This window comes from Symphodus melops (assembly GCF_947650265.1).
Source record: "Symphodus melops genome assembly, chromosome: 10".
Taxonomy (NCBI): Eukaryota; Metazoa; Chordata; class Actinopteri; order Labriformes; family Labridae; genus Symphodus; species Symphodus melops.
The window spans coordinates 4,146,045-4,164,314 of NC_136700.1; the positions used below are offsets into that span (position 1 = coordinate 4,146,045).

Sequence of the window (18,270 nt, forward strand, 5' to 3'; positions counted from 1 at the left end):
GGTCTGGTGACGGGTCTGACTTTTATTTCATAATAAAACTACAAATGGTCTAAGATAGTTTCCCATGGTGACCTATTCACTATTTAAATGAACATTTGCTATAATGCTGCAGCATATTTGCAGATTTTTACATTTATGAAATCAAAAGACAAAAACAAGACTTTTAGTGTTGTTATTTAATGTTATACAGAGTCATTATCAGGAATTATTTTGTACACATAAAGGAAAAGAAGCACAAAATTGTTTCGTTTGTTTTTTTATATATTGCGCCGACAAGAACATGAAAATAATTAAAAATAAATGCTGTTAAATCTAAGGTTAAAGGCAAAACAAAATCCTCCCCAGCCATACAAAGAGATTACTGCAAATTAAATGTATAAAAGCAAAGTGCCAGGATGTACTACATGTACAACAAAGGAAAACATGTTACAATAAAATAAGTGTGCAGTAAATGGCATTGTGCAATACAGTACATTACAGTTATGGCAAATATAAGAAAACAAAAGTTAGACTCTACAAATTAAAACAAAACATGCTGGACAATCAAAACTTTCACGATAAAAGCATATGAAGAACAACAAGTACGAAACTACATGAGCGTACTCCTTTGAACAAATGAAAAGTGATAACTATGCATGGCTAGGCAGTAACAACAAAGGCAGAAATACTCACATTTATGAATATAAAATAAAAAACTAACAGTCAAAAACAAATAAGTCAACTGATGAAACTGTTTAGCATTTCTACTGATGATTGACGATAACTTAACCTTACCAGCTTCTTCACACTACATCAACTGACTAGTCACACTGCAGGAATGTTATGGAGCCACAGAATACTGTCTGAATGTAGCGTTTACAATTGTGTTATTTAAAGTAAAACATATTTTAGCAGCAATTAAAATAATTCCAATGGGAACACATATTTCACAGTTTGCAATGAACAGGTGCATAAAAAACAACCCAGAATGAGATCACCAAAACTATTTTAAATATATGCAATAATCAGAGCAAAAGAAACCAGTGGGAAAAAAGTGATTGTGCAACAGATTTCAGGCAATTTTTGCAAAACTATTTTGCAAATTGATCAGAATTGTTGTTTCTCCAAAACCTACTGTATGTAAACATTGTTATCATTTACAGATAATCTCCTCATCATGACACCTGATGTTAGTTATGTGGACTCTGTAACAAAATACCTGGTTGACCTTTTACTCACGTAACACTGCTGGTGAACATTGGTGTTTAATGAAAATGGGAAACCCAAACAAAAAAAACTATCATTCCACCATGAAGATGATGAAATGGAGCCCTACTCAGATTCCAGGATGTATTTTCAGACATACTTTTTATGTTGTAGCATTAAGAACAATTTTCGCCATGATGGCAGAATCTTAAAAAGCTTTTCCTGGAAGGCCAAACTAAAGTTGACTAACTCCCTTGTACAGCTTAAAAAGGCATGGATCTAGAAATGACTAAAAGTGGCTTTCTGCCATCTTAGAGGGACGGAGGCTTTGTGATCAGCCATCTGCCCTCTTCAGTCAATGGCTATTGAGTTACCACGGCCACAAGGCTCATCTCATTTTAATTGATGCTGCAGCAAGTCAAATAACTGATGGTTTTACCCTCACCGGGCATCGGGGCAGTGTCATTGTTATCCAGCTTGTTCTGCTTGGCTTCTCGGATGAGTTCGCAGGCCAGGTCAAGAAAAAGTTTCTCGACATTGTCGGATTCTTTCGCTGAGGTCTCCAGGTACAACATGCTCTGAGCCTCGGCAAAGTCTTCAGCCCTCTGTCGGAGAACCTCCCTCTTTTCTGCCAGATCTATTTTATTACCTGGAACAAATATAACATTGATTCAGCAAAAGTATGTGTAGCTGTATGTGTGACACAGATGTAAACAAAAACTGTATTTCAGATTTCTATTCCACCCCCCCAAAAAAAACATTTTAAAAATCCTACAATAAAATGCTTCAATGAGACAAGAGGAGCTTTGTCTTTTGTAAATCGGTTCACTTCAAACTGTTATCTGTCATCATCTTGTTTTTCATGCTCACACTTCATTGGGCTTGGAAAAAGAAGCCAGTTCCAGTAAAATGTTGTGCAGACTATTATTCACATTTTTTTCCCACAATGAACAATAAGCCTCATGACAAAAGTTAATTACTCCACCAGTAATTAAAGGACAAAGTAAGGCGTCTTACCGACTAATATAGTCACCACCTGGTTGTTGGCATACTGCTCGATCTCCCTCAGCCACTCTGGAAGGCACCTGAAGGAGTCCTCACAGGTAATGTCATAGGTAAGAATGAGGGCATTGGCACTGCGGTAATAACTCTGAGTAATGGAGCGAAATCTCTCCTGTCCAGCTGTGTCCCATATCTGCAGCTGGAAAACACAATAAAACCAACAATTTAAAACCAGCAGCTACTGCAAAATAAGAAGCCATTGTTTGTCATTTAGAAAGTATTTTCAATCATTGCTTACCTTGACCTTCTCCCCTTTGATTTCCACTGTTTTAATCATGAAATCTACTCCGATAGTTGCCCCTTGTCCTGGAGGGAAAAGGCCCTAAAACAACAACAGAAATATAACTCAGACAATATTCCAACACTGTGATCCAAGGACTCAAAATGTACGTATTTAAATGTTAGTCTAACCTGAGTAAAGCGCCGGACCAGACATGTCTTCCCAACTCCGGCATTTCCTATCAGTACTATTTTGAACAGGTAGTCATAATCTTCCATGCTCATGCTAAACTGTGAATAAGAAAAGAGTGTTGAGTACATGCAGGGGAAAAAAAGGCAGCAGCAATCACAGCTGACATAAACCTAAATAAACGTCCCTTTCAATATGATCTGGTTTCTATGTTTATTGGCATTTGGATGTGTCTCATTTGTGTAAAAACACTGACAGCCCTTAAAACTGTTGAATAGTGTGTTTATTAATGTTGTGTAACAGGATGTCCATATTTTGTGTACCGATGATACAGATATTATGAAATTGATTTAGTCCCCCATGCTTCATGGCTGTCTTTTACACTGAGTGCAGTTTGAACTCTGAAAACAACTAAATGAAGTTACACAGTCAGTGTTTATGTATTATTTCATCTTAATTAGAGGCACTAATTGTCAACAAGGCAAGACAGGCAGGGAGCCCAAGGCCACTAGGGGGGCCTCGAGGGCTGACTTTACACCACAGCAGTGGCTCAAAAATGTGCATATTACCCAATGACTATAGGAAACCTCCCTAAGGGGGGCCCCATCTGACAGCACCTGCTCTTGTTGCCCTGCAAAGCATGCGTTGCTGTTTTAAAAACTGGGACCAAAGAACGAAGGGTAACAAAAAGGAAGAGGAGTAAGTGTTTGTACTCTGAGCTGCCCCCCCCCCCCCCCCAATGATTTATTGTTTTGCCTAGGGCCTCACTAGACTGTAGCATCACCACTGGGCTTAGTGCAGTTTGAAGGGGCCATGCATCCTTTTTGAGGGGTAATTTAATCATGGTGGAGAGAATCGACATGAACCATGGGGTGTAAACAGAGATGTGATTTTAGTATTCTCTGCAGTCTGCAGTTACATCTGCTCCCATTACAGATCTGTGATTGAGGCCTCATGCATGCAGGAAAAAAAAACAATTATCTCAAACATTTTATAGAATTCCATCTGTTGCATTACAAGACAACGGTATAGTCTTTGGATTCAATCCTGGATACACTGAAACATGTTAAAGGGTTTTATTCTGCAGAAATCGATGATAAGACTATAAATGAAATCCTCCCTGTGTCGCATTTCCTTCGCCGTCATCTTAATCCTGAACCGCAACTCAACATTTTCGCATCTTGCACAGATTTTAATCACAGTTTGTGGTGTATTTTAATATTCTTCTCGTTTTTTTGACAATGCTTCTTCTAGTCTAAGGTGTGAAAGCCATTGGGCGAAGCAGCTAGCAGCAGTAGCAGTCAGCAGCTACCGTGTGACTCTGGCCATTTTGCCACTAAATCTGCAAATGAGAGAGAAATCAAAGTCAGCTGTGCGCGTCGGTCATGAAAGTAGTTTGCACTTACCAAAAAACACGGGGACGTCCCCGGGATTTACAACCACTTGGTATGCATAGGTCACCTCATCAAACAGGCAAAGCCACCGATGGGCAAGGTTCGATTCCTCACACTGTGTATCCTCAGCAGCAGCAGCAGCCTGTCTGATAGAAGAGGAGGAGGAGGAGGAGCAGGACTGCTTTCAATGATGTCATCAATTCACATGCAAAGTAACTCCGTGTAAACAATCGAGTAGATGTAACTTCAGTCTTGAATAGACACTAGAATGAATTACACACGGACTAACCAGTACTAGCTACCTGGCTAACTAAAACATAGCTAGTGATTTTTTTTTTTTTTATTTATCTTTTCCTAAATATGTTTACATGAGAATGTTGTATATTTATACATTCATACATTTATTAAATGAATCTTATCTCGCCAAAAAATAACAGTATTTATCGTGTTGCAGTTTATATGCGGGCGAAAAGCGGAACTGGTCGCTGTTATCGTCTGTAGTACCCGGACCGTTTCCTCGGTTGTGCACGCGCCCGCCCTTGACTTCCTCTGAGAGGTGATCACTGGCGGCTAGGAGGTCACTAAAATTTCTACATTAAAGGGGTGAATTTCGTCGCCATGGGATTCGTACCAGACGAGGGGAAGGCTCTCCCTCCTCCGACTATCATCAACAGGAACTCTTTGTGGCTGGCCGCTGTAGGCTGGAGCTCCGCCATGTTTCACAACGCCATCAACCACAGGCCGCCTCTAAAAGCAGGTGAGCAGGTTTACTAAAACTGAACCCTGTCTACCTATTCAAACTCTCTACCGAAGAATATGTAACATTTAATCTGAGAAGCAATGACACACACACATGATACGAGCAATTAATATGCTCTTTTATGTCTCAAATATTTAAAAAAGAAATCTAGAGTAGCTGACTGTGTGATTGAGTTAGGAGCAGCTTCCCCTCACATAACACTGTAAACAAACCTTTCTGCTGTATTACTTGTTTCAGATGGTTTTGGGATGCTTTGTTATATACATCGTACATGTATTTAAATATCAAGCATGTTGTTTCAGTACAAGAAAAATGAGAGATTTTATTTGAACTTGCATAAAGAGGGGAGTTCATTATATATAGAATTGTCATTCTCTCACATCACCTTTTGTTCTCTTTTCTTTAGGCCTCCATCGACAGTTCCTGCTGGCAACAATTGGTTGGTTCATCGGTTACCACATCACAAAAAAAGAAAATTATACCTATGCCAAACTTGATCGGGACATGCATGAGTATATGAGACTGCATCCAGAGGAGTTTGCAGCAAAGGGTAAGTGATTTTTTTTTTTTGCAATAAAATGACACAATGAACTGAGCTACAGTAGTGTATGAAGTTCAAATGTTAAGTATTGATTTGTTGTTAAGTGGTCAGGTGGATTTTCATTTCTTTCAAGTAACACATGTTTGAAAGAGGACCTGAACTGTGCGGTTATTTGTTCTACAAAAACATGTAATCTATTTCATTAAAATGCTTAATTATAATACATTTACGTATTTTCATGTATGTTACTTTATTGAATAAAAATGAATGACTGATAACAAACCAGAATCTGAAATCATGTTCAATATGAGGGTGTTTAACTCCTCTCTGCTGAGTTGTTGATGATTTCATCTCATTGTGTTTAATCTACAAAAAAAAACCTGAAGTCTCGCAGAGAAATCAAAAACATGTTGATTGTTGTATGTACTCAAAAATCTAACACTCTGTCTCTCTTCTGATCTCACCAGAAAAAATGACCTTTGCAGAGATTGTTGAACCTTTCCATCCTGTGCGCTAAATGTCAGTGGGAGAAGGACATCATCTGCAGACTGCCGTCGGTCTTAAGTTGTCTTTTTGTCAAATCTTCTGTCATCAATTGTGTGGAATACATCTATGTAAATAAAAATACTAAATTCAACATGTTCTTACTGTATTTTCCTTAATAATTAAAACCTGGTACTGCACAAAATCACTCAATAAGACTGCATGAGTTGATATATCATGTGTTGCATAACTTTTATTCAGTCAGTATTTTAACCAATAGTTTCCATGAATACATTACTATATTGAAATGAAGAAACAGTTTGAGAATCAGTTGTGGCATTGCTTGTTTATTCTTCAGTCCTTAAGTTAAGAGCATTGGGTTACCAAATGTAAGACATTTGAGATGTTGCAGAGGACTTTGTTACAATAACATCAGAGATTTTGCTTGATGTCCAAATACTTATTCTGTTTTCAATTTGCAACTCCTATAATGTCCATATATTTATCAGTGAGGCTCTGAGACTTCTTGGTGAGGTCACTCATCACAGAAAACAGTCCTCTCAGGTGGAAGCAGAAGAGAGCTTCAGGGTCTGTGTCCAAGAGCGGCTCCAGCGTCTTGTTGAGTGTCATGTTTTTCTTAGCCTTGTGGTCATCCATGGCAATCAAGCCGCTCTCCACTGTGGTTCTGACTGCCTTGAACATCAGGTAGTATTCATACAAGTCTCTGCAGGACTCCTCTGCTGCATCGCAGTCCCACACCTCATCAGAGGGCACGTCTCGCAGCAGGCTTGGCAGGAGGATGGTCTGCTCCATGTTCCTGATGGCCGAGCTGTATCTTCTCAGAGCCAGGAAAAGGCTGTTTTTGTTCAGTTTGGCTTCGGCAGACTGCATGGTTCCGGCTGGATGAGGAGGTTGCTGTGCTGTGGTGGTTAACTGTGGACAGCAGTATGCAGTGCAGAGGCATGAGAGCAGATTCTGGTGAATTTATAGGACGAACATGAGTGGGTTGGTCAGTGCAATTGCGTCATTGTATCATCCGATACATTTAGGAAACATATGAGTGTTATTTGAAGTCAAATCCTTATCTTTATTTGATTTGCACAACCTCCAGCAACAATGTCATAATAATGTTTGACCAGTTTGCACCTCATTGAACCTCAGTTCAATTATTACTCAAGCAGACTGATGTTAGAATGAACTCGGTATGAAGAAACAATTCAGTATGAGTTATTAAAGTCATAAAATTAGATAAGAATCTGAGATTTTAATCTTTCAAGACTTTCACATCTTAGTGTTTAATCTGTTTTTCTGCTGTTTAGATCAACTCTTCTGCTGAGACGGGAGGAACCTGTATTATAAATCTGACGGGGAATTTAATCATAGATAATCATAAAATAAAGGCAGTCACAGTGGATTGATAGATTGGCTGAAGAGGAGGGCGGGGGGTTCAGTCTGGTTGGTCTCAGCTGATCACAGCGTTTTCTTGTGTGTTTGACAAGTTCTGGTATTTTCTGCACAAATTAAGAAACTCTGTAGAAACTGTCCTTTGGCACATGAGCTCAGAAGAGGAGCCAAGTACCACAATTTTTCATGTCATTTAAAAAGAAAAAAAAAGTGTCTATTTGTATAGCGGATTTTGAGTTCAGTTTAATCAAAATTAAAAGGCAGGTAATTTGCAGGTTGAAACATCATGGTTGTTTTTAAGACCATGAATTGGCTTTGACTTTATGTTTTAAAGCATTTTCCAGATTTAAATTAAACGAGTATTGTCAAACTAATGACCAAGTCATGAGTTTTATAAACTAATATTTATGATCCCTTTATCCTTTACAATAGAACAGAAAAGAGTTTATTGAATAGACCCCTGATTTGACAATAGATTTATAACAAAAATAATATCTCAGGTGTCCTTGAACACAGGGTGAGATCATATGAGCTGTTGTGCTCACAAGATGGCACTCTTGAGCTCTTAGCTGTCAGTGGTCTTTAATGTGCGTTCATCAGCTGTTGTGACACCCATAGATAACAAAACCCTTAAACGCAATTTGTGACTTTTTGTTCTATAAACACAGTAAAATAACTTTTCAATTCATCATCTGACACAGACTCGACTATTCTTCTTCATTATGCTGGGCAAAACCATTAGTAAACATGATCACAGAGAAAACATAAAGCCAAAAAGTAGTCCAACATCCAGAACCTGTTGTACTTGTGCAATCTGATTAAAAAAATCGGAAGAATGACTACGTGATATATCATGAAGGTTATTTAAAAAAAAAAGAAAGAATAATGGAAATTTAGAAAAACAACAACTTTGTATTCAATTTGAAGGCAACTTTGTAACCTCAATTATTGCAACATAAAATGAAACATTTCAAGTCCAAAATGTGTTCTCTCAGTCACTACATGGCTATTCATTTACATACTGGTTTATATGCAAGCAACAGTGATTTTATCATTGAGATCTTACAAGAGCAACAACACAAAACAAAGAACAAACAATCTCAGTGCTACTGTAACAAAGTTGTTAATGGCAGAGGAAGTTATCAAAATGCTCGCGTTTTGTAAGAAATTAGGAATCAGTAGGAATTATAAGAATGAAATAGTGAATTTAATGAATGAATATTTTCATTTACCAATAAAAGACAAACTTGAAGCTGTCGATGCCTTGGGCAGAGGTTACCCACTCTGCTTTTCATTGTCCTTGACAGCTCTGCCAAACAAATCAATATCCGGCTCAATAAGCTCTTAATTAAGTAAATCAAAGTAATTTATCCACCTTGCTGTACAATCTACTCAAAGCTTGATGGGTACTTGAACACAGACCGACCTCCTTTCTACACATGTCACCTGTTAATTGGAACATCGAAAGGCCATCGTTCTAGAAAGTGACAGCACAAGCAGAGGGAAAAGGGTGAAGTCTTTGCTTCCCTCAGGTGACATACAAAGAGATCATATCTGCGTGGGGCTGTAGTCAGTTCATTCAGCTCAGTTTGTGGCGTCTGAGATGGGACTCGGCTCTTCATCAGTCAATCACATACAGTTCATTATTTCCCCATTCTTTGCTGCCTTCTGAAATCCACCACAATTTGTTTGAATTGTCTGCTTAAGTCCTTTGTTGATCACGGTTTATCAGGTTTTTTTTGTTGACCTCTGATAATTATTTCCAGGACAGTGGTAAGATCCATCATCTTAGCAAGCATATCCATGATGTCTGGATGATCCCTTGCTCCGCTGATGAACTCCTCCAATGTCAACTCACCTGAGTAGAAAAGCAAAACAAAGATGAAAATGGCATCTGTAATTATTCAACAATGACACATTCTTGATATTATTTACTACAAAATATTCCTTACCTTCTCCGTTGACATCAATCTTCTCGTATACAATAGTCACAATCTCCTCTGGTGGGATTTCATAACTTCTGGTGATATCTTGAATAGCCTGAAAGAAGAGTTTACACAATTAATTAAGAGTTTTATAAAAAAAAAAAAAAACTTGCCAAGGCCAACTAATTGCTTTTACCCATTCTGCTGCTAGAGGAAGGTCTGATTATATGTAAGTTATATGTAAACTGTGACCTTTTGAAAATACTGATGCAGGATCTTCTACACCTATTGCTGACAGGATTTGTGAAAAACCTAAAGGTCATAATATAATGGGGACAACTTGTGTCATGTAATCTGAAGGGTGATTATTGTGTTTCTCCTTTAGTGAGTGAAAAAGGTTAGCAGCAAGGCCAATTTTAGAGTGGTGCTTAGGTAAGAAGCCCCCTGGATTAGCTGTCGTGCAGTTCATGTCCAGCTAAACCCACTTCTACACATTCAGGGCAGAGGAGCTAAGCTTTGTGTAACGGTGAGCTGCTCAGCTTCTCTGCTCTGTGAAACTCTAATTTTGAAACATCTGAAGGATTTTTCACTGTACCTTAAATATGGTCTCCATTTCCTCCTTGTCGATTTTCCCATTTCCATCTTGATCAAAAAGCTTGAAGTACCACTTTAGTTTCTGGTTAATTTCTCCTTTCAGTAATAAACTTATGCCTGCAATGTATTCCACAAAGTCTATGTAGCCATCCTGCAAAAGAAACACAAAAAAAACATGGTCAGTTAAAGTGATACTGAAAGAATTGCTTGCCTGCCAACTCCTTATCTTACGACCAATTTGATCTAAAAAAAAAGAAAAAAAGAAATTGTATCTTTTAGAATTTCATCGTTTAATGTGAAGGCTCAGAGGTAATGCAGTTCTTGTATAACTATGGTAGATTTTGTAAACATGTTCTGGTATCTGAGATTTGTGAAAGAGTTAAAGACTCACATAGCAGAGAAGAGTTTAACCTGAGTTGATCCCTATTAAAATGCCACAGATCTGTTTAATCTCTCAGCAGTTAGAAATGTTTTTTTTTACATTTTAAATGTTACTCTCTCCGTGATAAACCTTTTCACACAATGCAATTTCAATCGCACCAATGCAAAGTTTGGTGTGAGACACTGCAGGTCTGATCTGATGTATTCAAACGTACGGTTGTGCAGAAATTCACAAAAGTTTTCAGAATCACACTTTTAAGGTGACAAAATCTTGGGCAGCAAATGCAACATCTGCGTTTTCTTACCCCATCCATGTCAAAGGTGAAGAAGACTTGATCCACATAGCTGTGGGCCTCCTCTGTCATACCGTTCATTTCCAGCATGGTCTTGAGCTCAAAGAGCGTGATGAGCCCTGATGGAGACTCCCGCATGAATTTAGTGTACCAGTGGTGCATATCCTCCTCCAGGATATCATCCAGGCTGGAGCAGTTGGCGCCCATTGTTCCTCCACAGAAATGATTTTGTCCAGAATCCTACAGCGAGCCAGTTATATGGACTAGATGAAAGAAGACTGTGTCCGTACGGATCACCTGCAGCACTGAGTTCTGGCTGAAACCTCAGGCAACGACTGCCTTAATCTTTAAGTCGTGGGACAGCCAAAAGGAGAGATAACCCTTTAATGGGATAACTGCAGAAGTCTTCCTGGAACCTCAGGGCATAGCATGCTCAATGACTGAAGCCCACTGCAGTCATAAAGCATGCAATGTTAGAATCAAGTTTCCAGGAAAACAAGGTTGATTTAAGATGTTAATGATCCAGTTCTGCCACAGGGCTGATGGACAAAGTTGCATATGATTTTTTTCTTTCTAATTTAAGATACTCCTATTCCTGAATTATTTTGATTTTTTTCTCTTTTTTGTTTTCTTTTAGTTTTTCTGTTTTTCTGTTTCTGTTTTCTGTTTTTCTGAGGTATTCACTACGGTCACTTTACTTAATGTATTTAGTGAAATATTTCTTAAACTGACCAAAATCTTACATTCACTTTGCAGTGCAATAACTTACACATAGTCTCTTGTTTCCCAAACAAATATACAGGACAAAAATGTACATTTTGCTCAGACCATATGACGACCCCTTAAAGAAAACGTAAGTCTTACCATTTGCATGGCAATCATCTCTTCCTACTTTTTTTTTTATCAGGCTCTGTCTGAACAGTTCATACAAAGGTCTTTTGGCAAGAAAAAGTGTTTGTAGACCTCTTCTGTTTGGAAGTTTATCACTTCAGTGATAAGTTTTATCACTGAAAGTAAATAGAAGTTTTGAAAGTTGTATTTAATTATTTAGTGTATCTTTGTTTGTGTCTGAGTCCTGGTTGGGGGGGGGTGGAGTGGCTCGGCTTTTCTAGATACAAGCAGAGGGGCCCTGCAAGGAAAAAAGGATGGGAACCTTGAGATTAGCTGTAGCTGTCAATGCTGTCAGACTGCCAAGTTCATCAAGGAATGTGTCCTTAACTGTGCAGAAGAATAAGAACCAGATTTGGTTTGTGTATGAAAGATGTTGGCTGGATTTTTTGTTCTTTTTTTTTTACCTTTTTATTTTTTTTCTTGGTTGAAGTTTTGTTCTTCTGGGTTTCTTTTGTCTTACTATCTCGTATTGCTGTAAGTATTCCCAACTTTTGCACAGAGCAAAACAACCTTCTTTCCAAATGAACCATACATTCCAAAACCAGGTAATAAAATGCTCAAACATCTTCATTTAGGTATCAACATGCAGGGATGTATGCTTAATTTATGTTTTCTTTTTTTCCTTTAACCTGAAAAATTGCACAAACACACCTGGATGAATGCATGCTTAATCAGCACTGCTGAACCCATGACTGACCTTAGAGGATTATGTTTACGATCGTGGCTTGACAGGAGTGAAGTTCGTTCAAACCACACGAGCAATCAAAGCTCCGAGAGCCAGGTATAGTAAATCTGGCTTCAAAAGATTAACAATTCTCGAAATAGGACGCAGGAGATGGACCACCGGTGACAGGCAGCAGCCATAGTATGTGTCTATAAGGCACACATAACCGGGATTTATGCTGCTGCCCTGTGCCATGGCACCTTATCTCTCACTGCTGTCAACAGATTAAGAAAAGTGTTTACGCTCACAGATCAGACATAAACTACCTGCACGAAAAATACACTGACACTTAACATAGTAAGTCTGGTGTTAGTCAATAAATCCACTCTTAACAGAAACAATCAGGTTAATTCTTGTTCATCCAAACATTTATAGTAACAGAAAGCAGGTTGTTTGATTTAGCTTTATGTACAGTAATCAAATCTCAACTGCTATGTAGTGCTGGTGTGTTCCTCTTTAAACTTCAACCTTTGGCAGGCACCTGGCTGTCACCAGGGAGGTGCATGCAAAACATTTATTTCTACTTCAGAAAAAAACAGAAAGTTTGTCCAGGAGAAATGTTGGGTTCACAAACCTCTTCAGTTTTGTCCCCAACAGAAAACCTAAAACATTCTAAATTTGGGCACCAAATCATGATTACTGAGTCCAAAAAAAGATGATGATAAGCACAGTCTGAGGTTAAAGTGTATCATGCAGGGAGAGTAACTCTTACATAATAGGCTTGAAATAAAGCAAACAATATCAGCTGACACAGCGGTTCATTTTCCATAAAAAAAGGATTTATTTTTTTTGCGTATAAATGCATCTTACATGATTATACCTTGCACACCATTACCAAAAGATTATTATTATTTATTTTATTTTTTTACAATAAAATGAACTGTTGGAAAAGGCTTTACAGGCTCAGACATAGAACATTTGAATGGGGTCTTTTGCCACCAGCACCAGTCTGGACTAACAACCATCTGCAGGAACAATTAGTCTTTGTTACCAGACAATTGGTATAAACTTTAATCACAGCTGTAATCGTATTAGAGGACAAACCTTTGGGCATTATCACTGACAGGAAACAGACTTTAGCTGATGTACTGACACACTTCCTGTTGATTAGCATGTCAGTGCTACTAAATACAACACGCTTCCATAAACACATCATAAGACTGAAGTAGAGTCAATATCAGGCTTGATGGTTGACAGCAGAGATACAGAGAAGGCAGGAGAAACAAAACCGTAGTAGACAGAGAGTGACTTGTATGTGGAAAGTACTCCCTCTAGTGTTCAACCATGAGGAGTATTTCACTATAGGTTTACAATGTTTAAATGTAGCACTGCTTTATTTTCCAAACATTGAGACACTTGCATAATACAGAATGTATTAAGTGGCATACTTAACAAAGTGTTGATCTTTTTTTCAAAGAATATTTTTAAAGGCATGTAGCTTTCACTTAAAGTTTATTTCCCTGCACAGTTCTTGAGGCTGATTTTACTATTGGGTGTTTGTTACTCTCAAGGCAAATCTCTTAAGAGCGTAACACAGTTTTGGTGTGCAAATCGTGTCTGGTGACAGGAGTCATTGGCACAGTTATGCAAATATAAAACACATGTTTCATAAAAATACTTGTCTCCAGCCACAGTTTCTCATGCAACTGGTTAAACATGGATCACAGTGATAGGGTATCATATAAATAATTAACAGCAGTAATTATAAACGACACTCTTACATTCAATAAACTTGCAATTTAAAAGGCACAGTAATACTCAGTAAAATCTCAAATACAACTTGAATTATTATCTTTTATAAATGGAGAAAGTTCAGATTTTCGGAGACCTTCTCCTGTTAATTTAATCAATCAGCCAATGCAGTAGACAGCTGTCTGTTATCTCTGACAGTTCCTTTACTGTGGAGTGAATTAAATTAAGACCAGTCTTTAAAAGTCTATTAAGCAGATCTTTAGATCATCCGTATGACCTAGAGCCATAATGGACTTACGTGACGGCAGTCATGTAGTTTCCTGTGGTCAAGCTGTATCACATGCAATGTTTCTACAGACTCATGGGAGAATACCACAGGAGTCTGACAGACCATACGCTATAAAACAACCACCCACACACCTTACTGAATGTGGTTTAGTGGTTGCAAAGTGTCTCACTTGAAGTATAGTCGGTGAACTTTTAACACTACTGTCTCAAAAACATAATGAGGGACACTGGGTCAATATACATGGGCTCTGACTCATCAGACTCCTGGTCATACAGAAACTGTCTGAACACGTTGTAAACCATTTCCCTGCTCAGAATAAAGTTCCTTAGCTGATCCTGTTGTTCTTCAGGCATGAGAAATTTCAACTGGTAGTCAGCTATGACTGATCCGTTCCTGTGGGACAGTAATACAGAAACACTCAAGCTTAGTATATTTAAACACACAAATGACAGGAAGTATGCTTTGGGTTCATGTGAGGGTGAGGTTAGCAGTATTTACCTGAAAGCATATATCTCAGCTCCTGAGAAGTACCGTCCCAGAGCAGGGGAGGATCGGTAGAGGTCAGCAAGCTGGGTGGGGCAGGATGAGGCATGCAAAAACAAAGAATGGGTGTGAAATGTTTCTGCTTGATACTAACCTACTTCACATCAGCTTTTCTCTATTCTACTGCTAAAGGAATCCACTATAAGAGAACAAACCCGCTACAGACGGTTTAAAGCTACTGAAAACAGATATTACTTTCTTAATGAGCTGAAATGTTTTATTCTGGAAGTAAAGCATTTACTGTCAGTTGTGGCTCAGGTGTCTACTGGTCCCATAGCAAAAAAAGCAAATCACTCAATACACATTTTGGAATTTCTGTAATTACTTAATTAAATGTGTCATGTTAATACACTGGTCCTAATGTCAGTCAGACCTGATACAGTTCAGCTTTGACTAGAAATCAAGGACAGATTAGAGAGTCTCAATGGCTCTTCCTGATATCTGCAAGGATGTTTGGGAGAACTTGTTGTTGTTCACTCCAAGCTCTTAGACGTCATAGATTATTTGAGGTGGGTCAATGTGACACGACCCTGATAATGATAATATCTTCTGAAATATATGCAGAGCCTTTGGAAGTGTCCAGCAGTTGTGTTTGAGCAGCACACTGAACCACAAGTGCTATGTTGAATAATGTCTCCAGCAGTATTCATCTGATGTACAAATGTTCATCAACGTGAGCCATCTGAGTCTAAGGAGTCTTATTGTGTGGAGTCAAGTCTTGATAATTCCCTCGACACACATAACAAACTAGGGTGTTGTTATATTTGCTTATATATACTGAGTTTCAAATGCAACTTCATTGATCGAATACATCATGTGAATTTAAAAAAAAGGTTGTGAATGGACAAACCTTTTCTTGAAGGTCAGCAGCGAGTGTATGGCTCTCGTTGAAAGACAGAGCGAGAAGTTCTTCTTTGAAGACTTGGTTGGGCAGCTGGAAGCTCCCATTATAATACAAAGGAAACTTAAATAATGATGGGTCGAATTTCTCATCCACGTCCTCATGGATCACTGTTCAAAAAGGAAATTGCATCATTTTATTCTGTGAAAGATTCAGGCTCATTGTTGACATTGTATCTGGCCTTGAGCTGTCCTTTTAACATTGTCAACTTTTCTGATAAAAAAAAAGGATTCAGGCACATTTAAAATGTTTAACTGACTGATATTCTGTTTGTGCATGTAATGTACAGTATTGATAGCATCATTTTAAACTGCTAAATATCAAACACATAAACTCACATGAGCATAGCAGCAGTGAAACTATAATTACAGCAAAGATGAGGAGAAAGATGAAGATGATGACCATCCATAGTCTGACTTTCCAGAAGATGAACTCATTCAGCTCTTTCTTTATTCTTCCAACCTAAAAACAAAATACATTTGCGTTTTCAAGACGTGGATACAGTTCATTGAGGTTCTTGTCAGATCTTGTATATAGACGTTTACATTTTGTTTATTATGTAATGTTAGAGAAGGAAAAACACTGGTTAGAGTTGCAAAAAAGCCACAGCATAAAAAACAAGAAATATATTCTGTATAAAAAGGCTAGGCACTGATATCATTTTCAGCTGCACAAATGGAAGAACAGGAAATGACCTCATTGAGTTATCACATATTACCAGGAAAGTTACACTTCCTGTATTAAAAGAACAGGATGAAACTGCTATTCTTTTTTTAAAAAACGCCATCATACCTCTCTAGAAGCATTTCCCGGATTCCTTTGAGATTCTGCTGCATCACAAGAGGTTATAAAGCCCCCATTACAACCCTGACAAAACAAGAGACAAACAGTCGGTCGCTTTCATCATGCATCTACAATAATTGGATAAATATCTTGGGACAGTGTGCTGGTTTGTTCACTTCTAAGAGAGCTGAACAGGAGACAGGAGACTGTTTTTATGCAAAATGACAAAACAAATTATGGTTTTTTTTGTTTTAATTGATTAAATAAAACGCCTTCATACCTCTACAGAGGCATGTCCCAGGTTCCCTTGGGGCTCTGCTGCTGGGTCAGAGGGTTTGTTCTCACCATTACAACTGTCAACCTGATCAAAACACACAAGAAAAAAGGATTTCACTGTGACTTTCCTCATGAAGCCTACAATAAATGAATAACTGTTTTTGGATGTTTTTTTTCTTTTCTTTTTTAGTTTCACGAGTGCTGCCTTTTTTTCAGCACTCAGATGTTGACACAAAGACAACAACTCTTTTGTTTTGCCTTAAAACAACAAATGACTATTCATATCTCTCGAAAAGACAGTGAACCAAAACTAAATACAAGATACATAAAAGCATGACTTTAGTAGAAGCTCACCTGTACAGAAAGCAAAACATCAGTTTCTTTGGCATCAGGGTCCATACAGGCCACATGCTCTCCATTACCTGATGTCACCTATAGAGACAGGTAAATATTGGAGAGGATGAATACACTTTTCAATAAAACATGTAAAATGACAAACTGTGTAGCATGGAGCAAACACTTTTCTCTATTTAAAAATCAAGCTTTTGTTAGTTGTCTTGACTGATAGATAACATGTGTCAACAAAACACCCTACTTGTTTCATCGACCAACACCAGTCATTATTTAATTCAGAACTCAAAAACACTATGGTTCAGTTTCAATTCAGGCAAAGCTCAACCTAACATTTAATCGCCCAAAATAATGAGTTTCTAAAAATTGTTCTTAACAATTATTAAACAATAAATTAAGTTAATAATGATAATAATAATAATAATAATAATAATAATAACATTTGCAATCCAGATAATTTGATTTATGTTTACACCTTCATATCATCTGGAAATCTGCAAATACATTATAGACATTAATATCTAGAATAGTATGCTTCTGGTTAAAATTCATAATAAGTCTAAAGAATATATTATTATCAAATACACCTACAATTATTGATTTTACGGTTATTATAAGGTAAAGGTAAATAAATAGGTCAAATTGCATGTACGGACTCACCCGTTCATTTGATAAATGTACAGTTCCATGGTCCCCATTCGTCCGAATATTCTGCATTTCAATGTCCATGCTGGGTAACCTACAAGTCCAAGTCTCTATTTTTTTAAGCCTGGAGTCCAAACCCGGAAGTCCTGGCTTTAATGGGATATCTAAACCGCACTGTCCGCATGGGACAGGTCCAAAAGGCAACGAATCCTCAAAAACAACAGGTCACTCGGCGAGTTCACATTGTTGCACTTGACAGCTCCTTGAAATCTATTTTTTTAATATATAAAGACGAGTCGTGTGTGTCTGTTCCCTAACTCGCCAGTCGTCCCGTTTCTCCTCCTGCAGCCAGGTAAATTCCTGGGAAGTTTCGGTGCTCTGACGTCATGAGGCGTTGTCAAGTGCAAGACAGTGAAGGGAGGGCGACTGAGACATGACACAAGTCTGTCTGCAACTCCTAAACGAAACCTCGTTGACAGTCTGACTGTGAAGATAATTCATAAAGTTATATTCAAGGAAAACGGAATGCCTTACACTCAACATTCCTTAATGCGTATTTCGACGCTTAAGCGACACTTTATGTTTACACAGGTGGAGAGTCGGGGATTTCAAATATTTGTTTACCAAATAAGGACATCCGTTATAGATCAAGTGGCCCTTTTTTGAGGCTGTTATCTTCAGTGTATTTGTCAAATGTGAGGACTTCTTCAGAAAAGATGCCTTGTAAACTCACGTTGTTTTAAC

The 18,270-nt window shown here is 38.0% G+C and overlaps 5 protein-coding genes across 6 annotated transcripts; 1 reads left to right on the forward strand and 4 right to left on the reverse strand.

The window, feature by feature from the left end:
* Positions 1 to 242: 242 nt before the first annotated feature.
* On the reverse strand, positions 243 to 4,425 carry rab30 (RAB30, member RAS oncogene family). 2 transcript variants are annotated; one of them, XM_079353364.1, is made up of 5 exons: positions 4,063 to 4,425; positions 2,659 to 2,752; positions 2,486 to 2,569; positions 2,203 to 2,386; positions 243 to 1,834 (listed from the first exon to the last, which is right to left on the reverse strand). In XM_079353364.1, the coding sequence occupies exons 2-5, from the start codon at positions 2,749 to 2,751 to the stop codon at positions 1,584 to 1,586; spliced, it is 612 nt and encodes a 203-aa protein (XP_079209490.1). In that variant the 5' UTR covers position 2,752; positions 4,063 to 4,425; the 3' UTR covers positions 243 to 1,583. The 2 variants fall into 2 exon arrangements, with proteins under 2 accessions (XP_079209490.1, XP_079209489.1); XM_079353363.1 differs by having other exon boundaries at positions 2,659 to 2,757.
* Positions 4,426 to 4,562: 137 nt separating this feature from the next.
* On the forward strand, positions 4,563 to 5,991 carry ndufc2 (NADH:ubiquinone oxidoreductase subunit C2). Its single transcript, XM_079353368.1, has 3 exons — positions 4,563 to 4,807; positions 5,217 to 5,360; positions 5,819 to 5,991. The coding sequence occupies exons 1-3, from the start codon at positions 4,669 to 4,671 to the stop codon at positions 5,866 to 5,868; spliced, it is 333 nt and encodes a 110-aa protein (XP_079209494.1). The 5' UTR covers positions 4,563 to 4,668; the 3' UTR covers positions 5,869 to 5,991.
* A 170-nt stretch (positions 5,992 to 6,161) lies between these two features.
* thrsp (thyroid hormone responsive) lies at positions 6,162 to 6,787 on the reverse strand. The gene has a single exon (XM_079353367.1). The coding sequence runs from the start codon at positions 6,723 to 6,725 to the stop codon at positions 6,306 to 6,308; it is 420 nt and encodes a 139-aa protein (XP_079209493.1). The 5' UTR covers positions 6,726 to 6,787; the 3' UTR covers positions 6,162 to 6,305.
* A 1,460-nt stretch (positions 6,788 to 8,247) lies between these two features.
* On the reverse strand, positions 8,248 to 10,715 carry LOC306830110 (guanylyl cyclase-activating protein 3-like). The gene is made up of 4 exons (XM_079353366.1): positions 10,444 to 10,715; positions 9,759 to 9,908; positions 9,191 to 9,278; positions 8,248 to 9,096 (listed from the first exon to the last, which is right to left on the reverse strand). The coding sequence occupies exons 1-4, from the start codon at positions 10,636 to 10,638 to the stop codon at positions 8,957 to 8,959; spliced, it is 573 nt and encodes a 190-aa protein (XP_079209492.1). The 5' UTR covers positions 10,639 to 10,715; the 3' UTR covers positions 8,248 to 8,956.
* A 2,088-nt stretch (positions 10,716 to 12,803) lies between these two features.
* On the reverse strand, positions 12,804 to 18,064 carry c15h3orf52 (chromosome 15 C3orf52 homolog). The gene is made up of 8 exons (XM_079353563.1): positions 17,542 to 18,064; positions 16,885 to 16,962; positions 16,535 to 16,615; positions 16,264 to 16,338; positions 15,810 to 15,933; positions 15,421 to 15,581; positions 14,526 to 14,596; positions 12,804 to 14,420 (listed from the first exon to the last, which is right to left on the reverse strand). Exons 1-8 carry the CDS (start codon positions 17,608 to 17,610, stop codon positions 14,225 to 14,227), a joined length of 855 nt encoding a protein of 284 aa, XP_079209689.1. The 5' UTR covers positions 17,611 to 18,064; the 3' UTR covers positions 12,804 to 14,224.
* Between the last annotated feature and the right edge of the window lie 206 nt (positions 18,065 to 18,270).